This window comes from Cynoglossus semilaevis, chromosome Z (genome assembly GCF_000523025.1).
Source record: "Cynoglossus semilaevis isolate Cse_v1.0 chromosome Z, Cse_v1.0, whole genome shotgun sequence".
NCBI lineage: Eukaryota > Metazoa > Chordata > Actinopteri > Pleuronectiformes > Cynoglossidae > Cynoglossus > Cynoglossus semilaevis.
Window position 1 is genome coordinate 18,239,118 of NC_024328.1, and position 22,594 is coordinate 18,261,711.

A 22,594-nucleotide genomic window follows, 5' to 3' on the forward strand; every position below is an offset into this window, starting at 1 on the left:
CCCTAACCGGGATTTGAACTTGCCCAGGAGCTGAACCCTGGGGTCCCACATCAATGACAGAGACATTGACTCTGGGCCAAAGCACCTTCATATCTGAACATGTAAAAATATCACACAAACAAGCAAGACTATAGTATTACTATCACAAAAAAAATGCATAATTTAGAATTAATTTTAGGTCAGATGAAATAACGCCCTATAAATACTGAACTTTAGAATAAATCACAGAATTGAAATCTTTGATGGACAGATGTTGACAAATTATCTTTTCCGGATATTTGGCATGAAATTACAGCATTTTGAGAAATGTTTTAGAAAAGAAAATCTGAATTATTTGGCAAAATCCTAATTTAGCATGGCATATTTGGTCATATGGTGAAAATGTTGATCTTGTCTTCATGTTTTTCATCAAATTACAGGAAGTCAGTTTTTACTATCACTTTTCATTTACACATTACACTTTTATTACTATCACCAGAAACACACTATGACTAAATTAAAAAAATATAAAAAAAGCCCCATAAATGTTTAAAATGCAAGTTTATGCTTAAAACATGTTGCCAAGTGAAAAACCATAATATCTGAAATTGTCAAAATATCACCAAAACAGTTGGTTTCATTAAATTTTGGTCTAAAATTGCAGAGGTAAAAGAAAATTGTGTTGTGGATTATGAGGAACATAAATAAACATTATTAAAGTTTTTTAATATTATATTTAAAAATATAATTTAATTTTTTTTTTTAATTATCAAACTTTTCCCTAAATGTGGAAAACTAGCTGAATTGGTAATGCTAATCAATACTGTCATGCATGCAGTCTGACAGGATAAAGTTTAACTTTTAAAATGGAAGCAAAATAAATAATCTTACCTTGTAGCCATCTTGAAAGCACTGGCACGTGTTACATCGTACAAAATAAAACTTTATTGAAAATCATCTTTCCATGTGTAAAACCTCATTCAAAAAGTTGCGGAGGATGAGAACTTCAGTAATGGACCCCTAATTTTTCTTCTATCCTTTATCATTATTATTAAAGATAAATTTAATTAGTACTTTTTCAGACACTTCAAAAGATCCATTAGAGTGTACATTCTTTTTTTTTTTAGAATATATTTGTTTAAATACCAACATATCATACATTCAGTCAAATCTGGATGCATTGAGGTAATGAGAAAGTTGTCATAAAATGCAATAAAAGCTAAATAAAATTAGCTTGTATATTGAAATTACCCTTTGATCTATATAGTGAAAATTACGAGCTTTAATATTATGTTTTGTTTTTTTACAAAATTGCATGTTTTTGTTACTTAAATAGTAACTGCCATGTTATACTAATTTCATGTGAATGACCCATATACTGTATATATTTATGGGTCAAACTATCTATCTATCTATCTAACAGATAGATATATCTGTTTCGAGTCAACCATAGAGTAATAACATATAGAAATTGTGAGGTTGAAAGCTTTTATGGTTCATTTTTGATGCTTTTCTTCATCTGGTATTCTTCAAAAGAGGTAAGCATAATAAACAGATGTAAGAAAGTCCCTTAAAGCCAAAAATGAATTGTACTGAAAGTCCTCTTTATTATTCATGTTATTAATATCAATCTTAAGATTGTGTAAAATAAGTGTATTTGACTGCTGCATACAACATCAGCAGACCCCATGAGCAGCTAATAGTCTGAGAATTTTTTTAGAAACAAAATGTTCTAAATTGTTCCAATAAATCATAGTTTAGTTTGTCATTTTTGGTCAGATTTTTTTTTCAAAAGTTTTTCATTGGAATTGTTTTTATTAATTTTTCCACAAAATCCTAATTTAGTATGTCATTTTGGTGAGATATTTTTGTAAATTTTGCTAACTTTTTTCCAAATTTTTCCCATCTGTAGTATTAGACATTATATTATTTATAGATTTTTATTCATTAGGAATTTTTTAGAAAAACCCTCATTCAGCATAATTTTTGGTCAGATGTTAAAAAACATATATATATATTTATATATACATATATAGAAATATATATGTGTGTGGCAGAGGTTATAAACATAGTTGTAATAAACAAAAGCTGGATGGCCAAGGTCAAAGGTGTGCATGTGTGGGTGGTAGAGAGTAAAGCCGTCATAAAAACAACACTCTTTGTTAAAACATATCATATTCTCCTGGTTGAGAGTGTAAAAGGAGGCTTTAAATAAAATCTGAACTCATGCTTTTGCCAGGTGTAAATTATATTGAATCTCGATTGCTGACAGAAATAGGTGATTCCAGGTTGAGCAGTTTAGGCTGCAGGACCTGGAAGGTGGGGGAGAAGAAACAGAGGAAGAAGAAGAAGCAAAGGAGGGAGAGCTGGAGGGGTGCAGACTGGAGGGCAGGATGGGGCATTAGCTCAGTTCAGGCTGATGTCAGGACAATTAGAGGTGCACCACAGTGCATTGTGCACATCTCCTGTCAGCCCTAATCTTTGTTGCCGTGGCCTTGTATACCCACAGTCGGGCCTGAGAAGTAATGCAAAACGTTATTGTGATGAATTCACATTGACCCTGCACTCTAACCCCTACAACAACAAGGCCATATCTGTGTGTGTGCAGAGCCAGAAAAGAAAAGGGGAAATGACTTGGAGCAGAGATTGGAAAGAGAAAAATTATTTTAAAAAAATAGCAAAAAGGATGCAGAATCTTAGTCTCCTTTTCTCAATTTCCTCCCCCCTGATCCTTCGTTGCTGCCTCTTCCATCCTTTCCCCTCACACTGTCGGCCCTCTCTACAAATCTTGGTGTTTGTTTTTGTGGGAACTACTGCGTGTGGTTACAGTGTTGGAGGTCTCCTCCGCCTCCTCATCATCTTTGGCCTCCAGGACCTCAGCGAAGAACCTGAAGATGGAGTCAAAACTGGTCCAGGAGGTCAAATCGTGTCTCTCCGTGCCTATGTGTAAAAGATACACACAGATGTAAAACAAAACGTTAACATTATCCAGCTGTACCAAAGAAGCCCTGGACAGGGGAAATGAATGTGGTTGTTGGAAGATGATTAAAAAGTGTAGCTGAGCATTCAATGCACCGAGATGGTGGAAGACAGATAAGATGTTTGGTTTGCGCAGGCCCAACACAACTACAATGTGCTGAATCTTTGGCTTCCAGCCTTCTGCATGAGAGCCATGACAGCCTCTGACCTGAGCCGTCCAATGGGACAGCTTTTAATATGTTATCCAAGCGGATACTTGATAATCAACACCGCCACATGTCCCTCCTTCCATCTCAGGCCTTCCAACAACACCAGAGTTATGCACAATGCTTGCACTAAGTGAAACCAGTGGAGCGATAGTCATTCATTCTAAAGGATGGATTGAGGAAAGGCAAGAAAGAAGCTGGAGAGGAAACTAAGGAACATATCAGGTGGTCTGCCAGTGGTGGGGGGAGAAGGCAGCAGTGCTGGGTTTCCCTCTGACCTTCATCCAGGTTAGCCAGTTCCCAAGTTAGGGTCAGACAGGAGCTTGAAATTTAGTACATGGGATTCAGGTTCCTTTAGGTAAGGGTATCAGAGGACAGCGTTTATTCTTAAAGGGACAGCTTTAAATCAGAGCACCCACCGCCCTGCATAAGCATCGTTGATGAGGGATGACGGATCACGGCCACAGCTGCTGCTGCCTGATTCATTTCCACTGCTGCTCGCTAACTGCTCAGTGCTAACAGATAATGGCTTGTCTCTGCCACCGTGGACAAGCAGCTTGGCTGCTTAGCAACACAACTGTAACTGGACTCGAGAAACCATATCGAGGTGCCCTAACGTCTGCCCTGAGGGAGAATGGGTTTCTGTACGAGATTATATTAAGAGTTTCATCCCTTGATAGCTAGATCTAAGCAGAAATTTACATCTGTTTACAGACTGTTGGGCGAGTGAACGCAGATGTTCCAGTAATGAGTTTTCACTTTTAAATCTTTATTTGCAAATCTTTCTAAGATAAAAATATTGAAATGGAACCTTGCAATTTCCTCAGGAGCATTATAACAAAGATTAGGCAGCAAGATGCCTTAAAAGAGGGGGTTCCAGCAGAGAAAGGACCAATACCAAGACCCTTCTGGATAACAGCCATCAGTCTTACAAACCTCATTTCCAGAGAAACTCAACTGTGTCACATGTTATGGTTTTTTTTATCAGAAAATCGGACAAAAAAGGAACATAAGCTGATGTGAAACTGATGGTGTCTAATTTACCATCATGTCAGAGTTCCACAGCAATACCACTTTGGGGTTCATAAGGTTATGCACATTCAACAGCAGTGTCAACCTTTGTACTACAAATAAAAACATAATATTGAGTCAATTTTTAACAATATTAAAACTCAGATTTATGATGGGTGTAAACTATTTGCCATCCTGCTGTGAGAAACACAGAGAAATGTAATTTATGGACAGAAACTTCACTCAAATTTTAGAGTCCAAGCCTTCGACAGATGTTCATTTTGTATTCAATCTTCACACCTAAACCTGCTATCAGTTTGCCAGCTGAAAAACCTTCAAAAATATTGACTTGTAACATTGTAATGCTAGCACTTTTGGTCTAACTTTGACTTCGTGTCACCTTTTTAGGAGTGTGCCTGAGGCATGTTTAACAAAGAGGATAAAGTGTGTCAGTGGGAACACTACCAAAAAATAAATAAAAATAATAATCAAATAAAGGCGCAAGTGGTTTACCACCAATTAATTGCTAACTTTCGATGAAATGGGGTTGGTAGTTTACATCTTCAGTGTCTTCCTCATCCTTACCTCACATCATCATCATCATGTCTTCTCCTCTGTGTATACCATATGAGCTATAAAATGCCAGACTAGAAGGCTGCAGGGATACAATTAGGAGCCACCTTAAAGGATCTCTCACCACAGACAGGCCTCTGATGACCACCACAATGACCCCATGTTTATTAGATTGACCCCTGCCTGGACACATTAATGGAGATGTTGTGTGTGTATGTGTGTGTGTGTGTTAGTATATGATTACTGTAAGACTGTGGAGCCATGAGTGGCTTTGACGTCGCTTCTTGCTAGTGTATTTGTTTGTGTGTAGTGTGTTGGCTTCTCCATCTCTCTGAGATAAGGGCTCTGTGTTGGACGTCATATAACCAGCAGGCTGTACTCAGTGCCTTGGGTCAAATTTACTGGCCTGGTAATCATGAGAGTCAATATCCCAGCACTCTGCCACTGTGCTCCCAATGTAAGGCTCAACGTAACACCCATTCTTGAAAAACAAAGACACAGCCCCTCTCACACCTCTAATCTATCATTTATGTCCAATATGAGCACACTTTTTCCACCACCTGCTCCTCCTCTATGTTCCAGTCTCAACAGTCTCTCCTTCGCCAGCATTTTTACTTCTTATTTGTTCTTTTTCCTCCCCTTCCACAGAAGCGATCAATGGTGCAGCGCTCTCTTGTTCACCCTGAACTAGTGGTGAACTCCCACAAAACGCCGCCTCACCCTATCCCGTCGCCGTTCGGGGTCACCAGTGGGGCATCTCTGTGCCAATATGTAGATGAGTCTGTGGCCCTCCAATGACTCTGGACTCTGGATCCACCCTCTTAAATTGTGGATGCTTTGAGATAAAATCCATCCTCCTTCCTCCTCCCACCCATGCAGACAACACTCACATAAAGACATAAACCCAACCTCACCTTGGCTTAAATAGGCCTTTAACAGCTTATGTCCACTCTTCATTTAATGGCCAAAGTGTGTCGGAACCTAATGGATGTTGTCAAAGCTGAGATTTAGGAGGAGGAAACCCAATGCCAGGCTTCATGAGCCGCTAAAGACGGGTGAGAGAAAATTACCTCAGCCGTGCCACAAATCAAAGTAATATCTTTAAAGATGTGGGGATCAAAGGGGTATCATCTGCTGTATCTAGATGTGTAAAGTGGACCCATAAAGAGTCAGTAGGAACTTCTTTACCATTAATTAGTCCCTTAGATAAAGTTCTTTCTCTGATTGGCTGTTTTGTGATGGATAATTAATGTCATGTATTGTTAAAAGCAAAAGAGTACAAGAAGAAAAGCTGTGACAAATTATTAAATAAATTATATCTTCAGGAATGTGTGTGTTTATATGTGCTTTTTCACATTAACTGAGCTGTTTGCGCCCACTTTTTTCTCCACAGGTCTACTCTAATTGCATTAATCTAACATTGTTAATGTAAATGCAATTAAGTCCTCATTTATTGTAAGTGCATTAATAATGTTGCTGTGAACTCCACAACACTGACAATTGTCAAGGGAAAAGCAGATTTTTCCCCTTTAGCTTAAGGAGCTTGTTTTTAATTAGTATACGGAAAGTGCAGGCTTCACAGACAGACTGCAGGCACAGGGATGACCGCTGTAACCTTGAGGTGAGGCACACACACACACACACACACACACATTAAGATCTGCGATGAGGTTTCATCGCAATGCAGCAAAGAGCAGGTGGAGAAACTCAGTTTGTGCCCATGGCTATGGTCTCTGCTCAGGTCACGGCAGGGTCTCAGTCCAGCGTCTGACCTGTGTTTGTGACTATTTAACATGTGTCGACAGGTCAGTTGTGGTAACACCATCTCATTATGTGACAGACAGACAGACAGACAGACACACAGACAGAACAGAGCAGAGCATTTGATCCTGAATATTTAGCCACAGCCACTGGAGCCCTCTCAAGGTAATTGACTGACTGATCTGACTGCGATACAAGACACTGACACACACACGTACACACAAGCACACAAACCCATTAACTTGCACATGGATGACTCCCTCCCCTAAAAAAGAACACTAAGTGAGAGTGTTATCATTTGTGTGCAGTGCAGCAAGGGAACAGAGAAGGAGAGTTTGGAGCTGTTAAAAAGGAAACAAGGAAACTCCTTCATAGCTATAGGCCATGCTTTCTTCCCCTCAGAAACCAAAACGCTATGCGCTGTTACAAATGGTAATCGGCTCTGATTGTCACAAATTTCCAAACAAACGCTAGGTGACTGAAAAGCCAAAGTGACGCCCCGAGTGATACTCCGACAGAAAGCCCTGAATCAAAGCATACCGACTATAATTAGGTTCCATCTGGGCAACATTATTTAAAGCCGCACCAGTTAATTGCGTGTGTACAAATGGCCCATTTTATTTGAATCAAACTCCCCTTTCTGTGATTCATAATTACATTGATATGAAGGGGGCAATGTCTCCTTTTTTCCCCATTTATTATACAAATACATATTCAAATTATTGAGCAGCTCTAGCAGGCTAAGGAAGTGTAGAACAATGGCACTTAAGTTTGGGTGAATTCAATTTCTTTCAATTTTTTTAACAAATAATAATTTGCAATGAAACAAATAACATGAGACAAAAAACATATCTCACAGGACTGATATGCAGGAGAATATGGCAGGCATGGCCAAATATTTTCTCATTTCCTCTTGTCAATGTTCAGATTCATCTAAATCCTAACATGAGCAGTGCATTTTCTTATCGATTTTCTATTGGGTGTAACCCAAGCCTTTGTTTTATCTCAATGCAGGGCAATGTGTTGTGATACAGGCCTTGGCTGCCTGTAACCTTATGCAGGGCTGCTGTTTGTGAAAACTATCTGTTGCATAGATCAGTGGCGGCGAATCGCTATCTGTATCCTAGTTGTCAGATGATCGGATTTCCGCCCCTAACGCTCCCCTGATATTAGATCATCTTCTGTGGTGTGTGTGTCTGTGGGTGTGCACATTGTGTATTGGCTCTTTTTGGTTTAAAATTAAAGACCCAGGGGCCTTCATTCAGATATGCATGTCGTCATGTTGCTTCCTGATATGTATAAAGGTCAAGTATGTCCCATATGGTCGTCTGGAGCCACTGGAGATGAGGTCAAAACAGAAAGGTAGCCACAGGCAGGTGACAGGCGGTCTACCACAATGCCACAGCGTCTCCGTCCTCTGTGATAAAATATGGAGATGCTCTACGGTCTAGATCTACGGTCTAAAAAGGGAAATAAATTTGAAATTTGTATTTGAACTGTAGGCTGACACAAACTACATGCACATCCACGCTTTCGTTTTTTTAATTCTATGTTTTAATAAAATCAACACAGGGCTTCATTTCAAACCTAATTCATTTCTAAAGCCCGTTAGTTAAGTGGGGCTGCTTTTCCCCCCCCCCCCCCCCACCTTCCCACATATACCTCATCTCTCCCCTTATACTGCTCTTAATTACTTTGCTCATTACTGTGTTGTTGTCGTCGGACAAAAACACGGCAGAAGTCATTATACAAAAGATGAGGAAATCTAAATTGTGAGCTACACAGACCACAGACAGGGTTTGTGTTTTACTTTATATAAAAAATAATCAAACAGAATAGAAACAGAAAAAAGACTGGGCAGAGAAAATATTATTGACTTGTTATGAATGTCATCAACCAGGGCTTTATTGCATTACAAGTAAAATAGTATTTAGGTTAAATTGTGACAACTTCTCTCTAAAGAATGAGGCAGTATCCTTCATGTCCTCTTTTCCTCTTTCCTTCCTTTCTTGCCTTCATCTCTCCTTCCCCTCTGCCTCCTCCCCACCCAGACACAGATACAGAGGCTGCACTGAGTGCTTTTTTATTTTAACGTGAATGAGTGGCCTTGGTTGTCATAAAGGACCATCGCTTTTATAGACTTGGAGCAAAGTATTTGCAAGATAACCGCCGGTCCAAGGACGGTGCAGACTATTTGATACCAGTGTCAGACTCGCCTCTCTCCTCTTCAGTAAAGAAATCAAAAGCCTAAATTTACCCCTCTCAGTGTCAGTTGTTTTACTCGCCTGCACTGAAAGGAGAGAGACGCACTGAATGAGAGGAGAGACAGCTGCATTTGGCATTAAAAAAAACCACACGGTAGTACCTTTATTTATTTTTCTTTCTAGACTTTACTTGAAAAGAGTATATGCAAATTAAGGCTTTGGTAACTGCTACAAGCTATTGGCATTGAAGAACAAAGTTGGCACCTCATTAAAAAAATTCATGAGATTAAATAGCACTAAACTTTAACCGTTATTGGTTACCAGTGATGGGAAATTGTAATTTCTAATTTTGTCTGTTAATTCAAGACATGACAGATATATCAATTTAAATAAGAGAAAGCTCTGTTCTTTACTGATTGTTATATTTACATCAATACTATTTATGGAACAAAAAAAATGAAAAGAACATTTTGAAAAATAAATAATTATGTAAAATGTGTAAAGAGATTTATTAAAGTAATTGCTGAACATTAAACTTAACTGCGTTTGAAAGTTCTGTTAGGCAACTGGATGTGCATTTTCTAAAAGAAGACAGTTCTTCAGAACTGAAGAAGCCTAACAGAACTTTCAAACTTGACCATGACCTGGATGACTGAGAATCTTCATAGACATTAAACTTAATGTAACTTAACCTCTGTAAAAAACATTATGGAATTTACAGAGGGAATGTGATTTAAATGTTTTGAATGTTCCATTAAATATCTCTTTGAATTAGTTGAATTATATTTACAAAACAATTAAAAGAAATACAAACTATCAAAGATATTAAACAAAATATTAAATATTCTACACAGTAAATATTAAGCAAAATACAATTAAGAAATAAGAGGGGGGAACAAAAAAATAGAGAACTTTAGGTTTATGTAAATCTGACTTGATAGTGCTATCTAATTTGCCAGTTTATAGTCCGAGTGATTCATTTACAGTTACATTTTACATTAGGTGTGTGTTTAATGTGCACACTTAAAAAATGTGGGCACATTTTTGTTTCTATTTTACACAAAACCTATGAAGTCAAACAGACCTATCTGAATAATTTAATATCTCAGGGATTTTTGCAAAGTTGGCCACATTTATGTGGTATCCACAGAAAATCATTTTTAAAAATTTGGAAATGATAAATAGAATCTAATTTTTTAACCACTCATACTCTATACTAAACAAATTCCTATAGTTTCTACTCACCATTTCCTTTGCTATAACCAGTGTAAAAATGTGTTTTAATTTCCATTATTCTTAATGTCATAACTTTATAATTAAGTGAAACTACTGTTCTGTGCACTGTGTTCAGCTTACACCAATTTAACGAACGGACCTGTTGATTTGACGTTAATATCTGACAGAGGAAAGCAGAGAAATGAGGGATTGAGTGAGTGTGTGCACACATGCAAGTGTATATGAAGGAGCCTTATTGGGAGTGCCACCCAGACATTACCACTGTAAACAGTGCAGGCCTCCATCCCTGTCTGGGGCCTTTTGTTCCATCTGAGCCACCATTGGTCGAGACTTAAATGGCAAACACTCGGGGGCTGCTAGCTCGCCTGACATGGTTTTGTTTTTGGCCTATTGAGGGGCAATGGAGAGCTTCTGTTTCTATACCCCGGCACAATGTGGCTCCAAAGCAGCGTGGCTGAAAAGAGAGGCCCCCACAAAGACAGTCCTTTAGTGGAGGCACTGCATGTATACTCGTATGTGCACTCACATAGGCACAGGTCCATACACGTGCACGCACACACACACAAATACAATGATGCCTGGGTAAGGGTCAGGATAGACAACCTCACCAAAAAACTTGTTGCGGTAAAGCATGTACATTCAAACACAAGCACAGAGCTGGGTATTAAATCAAAACCCAAGTTGGAAGTTACTACACACACAACTTTGATCAATGTTTAAGTCACACACTTGCAATTGCACACACATCAAACATCACGTAAGAATTAACCAACGTTAGTAAGGCCTCCTAGGGTCTAAAGAATGTTGAATGTGAGACCTGCATTATTATACCATGGCTCTCAGCCCTATGTTACACTTTACTTAGTCCTTAATCACAGGAAGTCTTACTTCAGTGTTTCTGCATTAGCCTAGCATGTTATGACAGACAACAGTCTGTCTCTTTTCAAACATAATTGTCTTCTCTACTAGTTGTGAGTTAAACTTACTGCTATAGTTGCAGACCTCGTCAGTCAACCTCAACCTCAAAATGTTTCATTACAGCACACTTCAATTCTGACAAAGCAATCCACAAATGAAAAAAAAAAAACAGTAATAAATAACACCAATGCAAATAAAACCCAATTATATCAAAGTTTAAAACTCCTGACTATTAGGTTTTATGTTAGGTATATATATACATAAACCATTGGTGGGATGACATCAGAGCTCTGATTGGAGTGTCGGATTAATCACTGACTTCTTATAACATTAAAATTCTAAAATATTTTTGTGGCTGTATTTGATGGAGATTTGTTTTATTTCCTTTTGCTGTCATCTCTTATTAGACACGTTTGATTCCATCATCAAAGTAACTCATTCACTCACAAAATTAAAAGAATTAAAACATTACTTAGAGTGTATAGAGTACATTACTATATGAGCACCACACTCATGTCATGGAAATTTTCTATTTCTACCTTCTACCTTTTTTCACTCAGGCTGTAGAGAAAACCATTACTCTTTTCTTCTGTGATGAAGTAAGAAGTCAAATAAAGTCAAGAAGTTACACGCCTCTCTCCGTTCTTTGTTTTTTTTTTTTTTTTTTGGCTGATGCTTGTTCTCGTAACCACAGATTGTATTCATCTGCCTTAGCTAAATACATGACAAATCCATATTCTCTGATGCATTACAACCAATAATGTGTTACGCTAATTTGCATGCAACAAACTGTGAAGGAAATTACACTGTGGTAATATTACAAAATATACAGCACATGCTTTAACACAAATGTCTATATAGTATCAGAGGCTTAAAGTAAAGTGTTGCAAAGTATTTACATAGCTTTCAATTGAAATATACAAAGCATATTTTTGTGGTAAAACAATCCTTCAAACATTTCACCCAAGGTTCTTGTCAGTATTACAGGTTTTAAAAAGTTGTTTAAAAATATTTAGTCACCTGGTGTGTAAAACTCACACAGAGCTGAGAAAACACCAGATGACACGGAAAAAGTGGGGACTCGACTGCAAACAAAGTTGACATGAATATTTTTTACATTTAGCTAAAAGACATAAAAATGAAGAAACAAGCAGGAGACAAACTTATTATTATTCACATAGATGTTTAACACAGAGGCAACAGATTTCAGTACCTAAACTTAAGGTTTAAAGACCAACCCTTTGTTGGCTGTTGCTTCAATAATTGCTCTTTGTAGCCAACCCTGTTGTCAGTTAAACTGCAGAGCGTTAAACTCTGCTGAATCTTCCTGTACTTGTTTGTCTTTTTTGCCTCTCTTCTAAGGTTTATGGTGTTTCTCAGATATATGTTTGTAAATGTCTATCAAATTCAATTGGGTTTGTCTTGGAATACATCACGAAAAATAAAGGTCAATGTGAATTTCTTAACCACACATTATTGAAGGTTTGTCTGCCTGACATACATGTATGGGGATGTTATGTGTGCTAAAGAGTTATATACTGAGGGATATAAGGAGGGTTAGGGTGCTAAAGGTCAGTTTCTACACTGACCTAAATTATGACTTGGTTTGGATAGTTTATCTGATGGAAAGGTAAAAAAAAACCCTGAGACCAAAGTATTCCAAAAGAACCTCGGATCAAAGGGATTCTTTTTTTTTTTTTCTCTCCAAATTATTTAAAAACACACACCCAGTATCCAAGTCAATAGGTACTTGTCACATGACCTTCTGATCCTGGGCAATGTAACACACATACACAGTATGGGAAAAGAGAGAGGTCAGGTGGGGAAGGCGTGGGCCAGGGGTGAAGATAACTGAGTGGGTGTTTAGGGCGGAGCAGGTCTGAAATAGATCACTTAAGGGAACAAAGTGTAATTAATGGGTCGCCACAGATAAGGAGGCTGTGGTCCTATCTGGGAATGTGCTAATGGAGTTGACACACACTCAACAAGACCAACGAACAACCCCTCTTTATGTGTGCATGTACTGTGACAGAGTGTGTGTACGCACGTTTGTGTGTGTCTTATAAGGACACACAGGGGATAAAATAGATAAATAGTGGGAGAGGATTGCAGAAGGTGACAGGTTAACACGGTTTTCTCCATGACAAAGATCTGCTGTCCTTGCAAATAGAGAAGGAAACACACACAAGCATGCACACGTGCACACAAATGCACAATTTCCCCCCCTCAAATACACACAATCATATCTCCTTGAGTCAGCCTCCCTAACTGGCATAGACTTCCCACATCACATGAAAACATGAATGATGTTATTACATTTGGCCAACGGGGAAGCCTTGTGTCGCTGGGATGTGGTTGTTTATGGAGGGACACAGGGTGGAGGAAGCCACCCGGTCAAGAGAGGGTCAGACTCGAAGTGTTCTGAGTGAAGCAAGCTGACACAAACCTCTCCTTAAACTTCCTGCCTGCGTGTGTCCTGCGTCAGGGGAACCGACTGGAGCCAAGGGGCCTGTCGGAAAGATATGGCTTTGTGTGTTTGTGTATAAGCTGGGTTTAGAGCCGAACTGTGGAGGCCAGGGGGAGGGTTTGGAAGTGCCCACGTGTGCTAGGACACAAAGAAGGCCCGTGATAGACAAGGCATGACAAGGAGGATTCCCCTTGTTTGTCTGAGCGAGCAGAGCTGCAGCGTCACATACACAAAGGTAGGAGTCTGTCTCTTGGATAGATTTCTTGCACTAATGTGCAATGTGTGTGGTATATAAAATGAGATGGTCAGGAATCTGGTTAGTGTTTGTGTCTGTGTGTCTGTGTGTGTGCTCCTCTCAGGGTCACAGACCCCGCGGCCATCTACTTCAGCCTGGCTTAGTCAGACAAGCCAAGGCCACATTAACACACTGTATGACTTAATCAAACGGAGACCTCTGGCTTGGTGCAATAAACATCAGGTTCAGATGGGTGAATAAAAAAACAAACGCACATCTTACCACTTTATGGAAATGAACTATTTAATGCCATTACACTCACCTTGACAAGTCAATAAATATCAAATTAGGTAAATGTAGCAGTCCTTAAACACAAGGGCGCGACCTCGACGAGAGCCAACCGTGCACAGAGCTGGAGGTGAATTTTTAATTTTGCATTGTGCTGATGAATCTGTCTTCATGTGACCACTGAAAAAAAAAACTGTTTGTGTGTCAACCTTTATGCAGCACTTGGGAGGAGGTTGGGCGGGGGTGAGGGGATAAATAGAGACAGATGAGACTCCAGTCTGTCAGGACAAGGGAGGAACAGCTTCAAAGACTCAACAGCAACCTTTTTACTGTCCCTCATGCACGCGTACACACACAGGAGCATACGCTGACGGACAGTCCATTGCTCCTAGCATATCTCTACTTTGTCCTTGGACTGTCTGAATACCACTGGAGGCGAACATGATTTGAGAGAGCAAGTGGGAACAAGAAAGAGGCAGAGAAGAAAAAGGAAAAATGATAGAGGGACAGAGAGGGAGAGAAGAAAGAGGCGCCCCTCAATGACATCTAAAGAGATAACTCACTCTCCAGAGCTTCTTTTCTCTTGCTATCACTTTCCAGGCAGCGCTCTTTCCTCATAAGGCCTGTGTGTGCGTATGTGTGCATGTGTTAGGTGAGAACGACAAGTAAATGTGGGAATACAGCGTACGTGAAGGTGAACAAAGGCATTAGATTTGTGTATATTGCTGACACAATCTCAGCTTTAGGGCACAGTAAGTATGTATTCTGAGGAAAGTTGTGTTTGGTCAGTCAGAAATTATTGTGCTCACAGATTAGGGCTTTAAGGAACAGTGTGCACAGCAGAGATTTATGACCAAAAATGGTTTGCAGATTTATAAGCATCGGTGTAAGTGCTAAAAGTTAATGTGAATCGCAGTTCAGGGGGTTGGTCGGCAGTATTTAGGAGGGAAATCTACAGTAAGTACGTGTAAAATCAAGTGGAAGACACAAACGATTGGGTTTTTGTTTAGTAGCCTTCGAATGAGATTAAATACAGGAAGCTATGATTTTTAGTTTTTGTTTCCATGTTTAGGTAAGAATCCACACTGACAGTCATCGAATCACCAATCTTACACTTCAAACCCTCAGGGAATATTATTCACACTACAACGGGACTGCCAGCTTTTTTTCACTTGATTGGAAGTAAACTTCAGAAAAACAATTAAAGCACAGAGGCCACTGGCTGGTCAGAAAACTGTCTAAAATGACCCAAACAAACTGGTGGGAACAAACACAGACTGGTGGGATTTTGCCCGCTACTGTTGCCAGAAATGGTCCCCTTTGTAGACACAAGCAACTGTGGGGAAGAGTTAACCTTTTGATAAGCTGCTTTGAGCCCCAGACGTATGCATTTTTCATCCAAATGTCTGAGTCAGAGAGAGAATAATTATCTCTGCTCTGTGTAGAAGCGAGGGGTTGCAGCCCCAGTCTGGTCCTGTCCTGAAATGAAGCAACGCTGATGAGCACAGAGAGGAACTGAGCTCTGATAACTCCCGGCCAGTTGAAACACAGACAGCGGTCACGGAACACCAAGATTTTCTCTCATTTTTCAAACAATGGGAAACATTAACTTAAGTATTAAATTTAAAGGTGCACCACGTAAGATTTAGGCAAAGTTTTCTCATTAGCATTTCTTTTGGGGGAAATGTTATAACAACTAATATCATCAAAGTTTTAATGAGGCTAAAGGAGTAATTAAAAAAAAAAATAGATCAAAAGCGGAACTTCTCTTAAGAGGCCACCGTGTTGGACAGCACCAGGTAATAAAGTCATATCTCTCTAGTACCTGCCTAGTTTAATAAATATTTTAAAATCCATACCAAATATAAGCATGCATTCTTTTACATTTAATGGCGAGCACCAGGGTGGTAGCCAATAACCAACGGAGGAAATTACTTTGAAAAAACAACTGATCCTTTATTAGAAAATATATGGCTTGACTTCCCCATCTGTTCTATACACAAAGCTGATCTCTGCAACAATAATAGAACACAAGCCTCATCAGAGAATATGACTTATTTGAGTATTTTCATGTGTACTTTGTAAAATCAGGATATAAGAATATCCGTAATAATATCTGACAGCTACAATATTTCCACCATTTGACAGGACAGTGAGGTAAGGGATGTTACACTCTACGATATATTTTTTTAGCAATATAGGTTGCACATAACTGTACTTAAATAAACAACATGTTTGTGAACCTAGTCCTAGCTTACACTGTAAACAGAGCAACATTTTATTAATGACATGAATTAAGAAATATTTTTTCAACACAGCTGGTCTATACTCATGGCTCATTCTGGATTTGAGTACCATGCTCAGTCTCTGCCTTTGGCCTTTAGTCCAACAAACTTTATACAAGATATTCAACTGTAGTGCAGACCTTACATTTAAAACATTACTTTTGAGTTGAACCATGATTCTTCTTTCTTTGGATTTAGGGAAGGATTGCATTATTTCCTCTGATATTTTTTGGAAGGACGTACACTTCTTTCTGGAAATGGAGGTTAATATGCAATGTTTTTGTTTGTTTGACCTTGGACCTAAAGACTCTACCAGTCAATAACAGATAAAACATGTATGTACAAACACACACGGCAACACAGAGTTTTAACCTCCACACGGTAAGGTCACCTGCTTCAGACTGGCCAAGACCCCCTCTAAAAGAGACAATTCAATGGGAGAGACAGAATCGAATACACACTTAAGATTAAATAAAACAAACCTGAGCAGCCATCCTCACTAAGCCAAGGACCTTTACCTGACAGCAGCAGCTAACATCAGACACACACACATTGCCATCCTGACCTTACGGCACTTCAAGATTAATCAAAATAGTAGCGAATATCAGAGGTGTGGGTTCAACTGGCTGCGAGAGTCATTCATTTTGTGCATGTGTGTATTTTTGTTAATGTGTGTGAGTGCATGGTGTGAACGTGGCAGACAAGAGCGACTCAGAGATTGAGGGAGGACAGGTCAAGGGAGGCACTCACCTTCTCAATCCTTTGCTATTGACTTGTAAGTGGGGAGACGGTGGCGAGCGGTCAGCGGCAAATAAAATAAACTGATCAATAACCCCGCACTTGTCAAGAGAGAAGGAGGCACCTTAGGTAAAAAAATACAACAGTCCGAGTTGGACTACGCAGGTGGGGAAGCCATTGATCAAATCATGTCAAAGCCGATTAACACGTTCACCCAGTTTTTGTCCTCCAAACATGATGTGTGTGGAAAGTTTCTTCTCAAAAACAACAGTGGGAGACTGCATGGTGAGGAATGATTTAAGTCTAATTATCCTCTTGGCTTAATCAAGCAAGTACTAAAAAGAAAATAAGAGACCCAAGAAAGTTTGGGAGTTATTGCAAGTTGGCCTTTTGTAAATTCAAGTGCTTTTATTGAGGTATTTAGAACTTCTCAAGTCCTGCTTGGTGTTACTGGTGTGCACTACATAGAATTTAGCAACAGCTATGGATTAGGTTCACACTTCATCATTTCTCACTAAGCATGTTATTATTAAACTCAAAATGCATATTTATTTTTTTGTCTGGGGGCTAATGCTAATGTTTTTTAAGAAAGTAAGCTCTTAACAGAGATCAGATGAAACTTTTTTTTAAAAAAAATAATCATGGGGCAAGTGGGTGGGGACAATGACCTAGACAGTTTGCAGGTTAGACCGATTTCCAGTCTGAAATTAGTCAAACCCTGCATGTTTGTAGACTGTGAGAGGAAGTTGGAGAACCAGAGGAACACACACACACAGTGAGAACATGTGTGTGTGTAAAACAGGGCACTGAACCAATAAAACAAATGACGTTCTTACCTTGAAGCAAGAGGACATACCACTATCCCACCAGAATGTCTCTAAAATAATTATATATCATAATGCTTGTAATATAAAAATGGAATATAAAATGTTTATAACTAAAGTGAACACGTTTAGGACCATATAGTGTATTGAAATCAGGTCAGATGATTGGTTTTAGAAAGTGCTGTCAACTAACTGTGTTGACACTCAGAGGGAGCTCGGACCGGTCCCAACAGCTGGGACTATCAGTTGAAGATGAAAAAAATTAAAAATAAATAACTACTATTAGCACTAATGCTAACATCCCTGCTATCCATTGTCAGATTCATTAATTCTATCTAGCAGCTGTTTATGAATTTTTCCACAAATTATATTAATAAAAAACAGTCATGCAGGGCTGGGAAAGTCGTGTAAAATTCATTTGACAATTCAAATTTAAAAAAGACTTTCATCAAGAACTTATACCCCTGAACAACAGTCTTTCAGATGTCCACAGTACCAGGTAAAAACTTAAATCTGAGTGTAACATGTTCTCTGGACTTCCAGTCCTCTGTAAAAAAAAGTTTGGCAACTGCTGCAAGAACATGCATGTGATTGTTATTAAAAACCTCATCCTTTACACTTCTGCAAGCAAAACAGGAGTCTTAAACACACACCTAAGCTGGTCTGCGTGTGCACACACTCATGAACATGCCGCCTCATAATTTACAGCACCTAACGTTTCTGTCTGTATTTAGAGCCATGTTGGAGAGCAGCGATGTTCCATTTCATAGCAGGGCAAACTCATGTGCAGCTTACACACACACACTGACACAAAACTTGATGGTTATAATGGATATTATGTGGATTTTCACAGTGTTTGCTTTAGGCATTGAAGAAGTGATCGCATCGAGGACCAAAACTAGACACACACATTGTTAAATGTTAAAAGATGTGTAATCTGACAATTTATTGATTAGATTTTTGTGTCATTACAAGACACTTGAAGGTGTTGTGGAATGTAAGAAAATATTAACTCCAGTACAGAGTTCCAAAAAGTTTTTGTTTATTTTTTTCCCAGAATAAGAGCAAGCAGTCTTAATGTTCCCAAGTCTTCTGGCGTTGACCAAGGATTTTATTTCTGAAATGTTCTGTAGGATTTAGGTCCAACATGATAAAGTCTAGGAAATAAGAAATACTTCCAGATAAATTATTAAAAAAAAATCTCACGGCATTTAACTCTCACCCTTGTGTTTCACTATGGGGCAGGTGTTATTTGGAGTAGTTAATTTAATCACCCTTTCTTCTCCTAATATAAAAAATTCTATGTATTTTTATGCATAAATAATTCTAGTTTAGTTTAATTTGACCAACACATATACCTTCTTGCCCATGGTTTATATTTAATGGACGTTCTTCTTGATCTGCAAATTAATGCTTACTGCACTATATTCCTGTGCAGGGCTTCTGTGACACCATTTGTTTTCTACCTCTGCTAGTATTTTTGTATAATGTGTAGTGACCTCAGTTTTTGATACCAGGAACAAAACTTCCTGAATCCCAACAATCCTACTCTCTCAAATTTCAAAATGTATTTATATGGACGTCATAACCTTGTTTCTTATTCAGTGATTATATTTTTTTAGGAACAGCTTTCTTTATTCAGTCCATTTCTGTTTAACTACAATTAATTATAATTGACTTTTCTTTTTAGATATTATTATATTATATATAAATATATATAACATTTCAAAAGTGTTGTTTTTAAAGTTGCTTACTACAATGAAAAGGCCATTTAGTCTCATTACACATTGTTGTCTACGTAAGAGACTTCTGTCTCTCTGAAAACCTTCTCATCTACTTTCTCAGCACTTTTATCTTTTCATCACACTACTTCCTCCCTTTCTCCTGCATCTTCCTTTCTTACTTATTCTCTGCCATCTCTCTCCCCCCTTGTCTTTTCTGCTTATATGCCTACATAGTGTGTGTGCTAGCAGAAAATTCCTACTCCATCTCTAGGGATATGTGCGTTTTCTCTGCTGTGCTCTGCTCTGCTCGTGTCTCACTCTCTCCCCTGCTTGTATGTTTTCCGCACTGGCAAAGCATCCTCTTCCTGCATGCAGCAGGGAGTGCTCCGTCTACAGATGTCCCAAAAGGTGTGTGTGCCCCCCTCCATTCAGCAGAATTTCAGTCACTATATTCCTCACTTTCAGCTTATTTTTTTTCTCTTTTCCAAAAGATGTACTTGCTGTTTTTCTCTCTATGCATTTGTTTCTTCTTTTCCATAACTTTTCTCCCCACTTCTATTCATCTGACTTTTACCCTAGTTGACACTTTCCACCCAACTCTCTCTCTCTCTCCCTCCCAACCACCCACAGACGCAGACATACTTAAAATTACGGCTTCCTGTTTACTTTTCTGTTTTCCTGTATTCTTTTCTGGCACTGACAGGGGTAGCCGCTGCAGAAAACATGGGAAGCATTCCAATTCAGAAATGAGTAAAGTCTAGAAAGTAATCATTTTTTAATATCCAGTTGCAAATTATTTAATCTACCTAAGTAGTTAAACCAGAGTGACTCTTTGGGCTGCTTTATCTATAATTGCATGAGCCTTGCATGAGCCTTCAGTCCACACCAGCTAAAGCCTCAGTCTTGTGCCTCAAGAGAGGAAGCAGTACTGTAGTGTTTGTGCTTCGGTCAAACTGTTACTTGTAAGCCAGTGGACCATGGAACCCTACCATATGGATGGGGGCTGATCTGCTCTGGTTGTTCTTGGAGGGCCAAACTTCAGATCCTGAACTGACCACACTGGGGGTAAATAAAAATATCGTGGAATTACGTAGAGGTGATGTTAAATTGGATTAATCCACAGCTATCCTGTGAATAATCAGATTACTTCAACTGTTTGACAACAAACAAAATAAAAAAACCTACAGTGCAAATCAAAGTGAAGTACTGAGGTACTATCAGTTCTGATGTAGTCATTCACATCACACCAGAAAAGCAACCAAAAACACAGAGAGTTTAAGTGTTTTGCGCAGGGCCACATTGGGCCACAGCTGGAAAATTACCCAATTTTCTATACAAAGCTACTAGTTGTGTAGACTATTATGGTGCATGCATGTGTGTCTAGGTGTCATCTACGCTGCAAATATGTATAAACAGACCACATTATATATGAGAACCATTCTAAACGCTGCACAATTTACAGGTAAATTGTTTATTTCTTATAGAAGTTCTAAAGTAATTATGTAGAGAGATTTTTAAAAGGTTGAGGAAAATTTTCAGTTTGTGCAAATGCAGAGCGGTGATCTGGTGAGAAAAAGCTGAGGTGTTGTGTGGGTTGTGTGAGATTTCCTTGACCTGCAATCTATGGACAGGGTCTCCGGTTAATTCAGTTTCTTGTACGTCCAACTGCGTGGCTATTATGTTTGCAGCTCTCTATGGAGATTAACATGGAAGCCTTTAAATCCACTGCACAATTTTACTTCATTCAACAGGATTTCTTTTCTCTGTTCTAAAGGTTCATATCAGCAAAGTGATATGGAGGCGGAGTGCACCGTCTGTGTTTGTGCGCAAGTGTGTGCATGTGTATGCCTTCTTTTCAGCATGCATCCTGTGTCCTCTCTTTGCTGTGAGCCACAGATAGAGAAAAAAAAGGTGCAGGCGAGTTCTTTTCAGGCTGTGTATGTGGAAGAAAAAGGTGTTAAAGTGAGACACAAAATGGGAATCAGGTTCAAGCGAGTTCACCTCTAAATTTTTACTTTGCTGGGGGATGACACATTTGTCCAGAGAGTACTAATGTGGACAGAAATGAGCAGAGGCACTACCAATTGGAATTGGAGCCCGGAAATGAGAAGAGGAATTGATCACAATATGGAGCTCACTCTTTTCCGATGGGTATAACACATCCTTTGGTGGAAATCATTAGTACCAAGGGCATAGAACCAAAGAATGTTTATTTTACACATTAATTTACAGGTTAACCTTTTTTAATTAACATATTTCAGATCGAACTTTAAACTTCTTCTTTGCTCCAATGTCTCCTCTTGCTTTCTTTATTGGACTCTCCTGCCCCTGTAGAGTCTCATGAGTCACTGCAAACTTGAACACAAAGTGACCCTAGACCTAAGGTGTGCGCAAGGGTGCCTTGGGAGGCAACCCTGTCTTCAAAATCCATCTCATGAGAATATTCACATTGGCGTTTAATTGGCACTAATGCCCTCTCTCTATAAAAAGGCTGAAAAGGAAAAATGAGCAACACTAATAAAGTGAAAATGAATTTATTATCAGGTTCTGAATGAAAAATGCTGCAAACGGTATAATTGGATGTACAAAGTAGCTTTCTTCCTGCCTAACTAGTTCCAGGCTGGTGGCTACAGCTTTCAGTAAGTCGAAGTGTGTGTCTTCACAGGGCCCTATAGTTAACAGCTTTGCACTTCACGCTGCTATGAGCAATCATCAATGCTGGTCACATGGTTGCACGAGGGCTGGGTTTGTGGGGTTACGTGATCGGTCACCTGACTTGTTATAATGTGTGTGTGTGTAAGAGTTCCTTAGTTTAGGCATAGAAATAAACTTAAACTGTGAGAACACAAAAAAAAAAAATAACAAACATGTGCAACATGAAGTAAATATTAGCCATGTATGACAAGCAATACACTGTAAAACGATTAGACAAAATTATGCATACTAGTGCAACTGCAGACTTAGCCTATACCACTCACATACTTTTAGTGTAGGAAAGGCCATAGGAGGGCAGTGGGCCTGTGGGTCCTGTCCTGCCCTCAACCTGTGAGTGCTGGCACACCCAGTCCTGCTAAAATAAAGAGCCCAAGGGTGGACCAAGGCTCAGCAGCAGGAGAAACAGACACAGAGTCGGCATTAGCCTGCTAATCTCATTAGGGAAGCAGTC

General features: G+C 39.0%; 1 protein-coding gene across 1 annotated transcript in view; it reads right to left on the bottom strand.

Annotated features, from left to right (window-relative positions):
* Positions 1 to 1,453: 1,453 nt before the first annotated feature.
* arb2a (ARB2 cotranscriptional regulator A) overlaps positions 1,454 to 22,594 on the bottom strand; it is a 151,488-nt gene continuing 130,347 nt past the window's right edge. Inside the window, exon 11 of the mRNA XM_008336743.3 lies at positions 1,454 to 2,919. Coding sequence (XP_008334965.1) covers positions 2,759 to 2,919 — 161 coding nt within the window. The 3' untranslated portion in view covers positions 1,454 to 2,758. The remainder of the gene's footprint in view (positions 2,920 to 22,594) is intronic.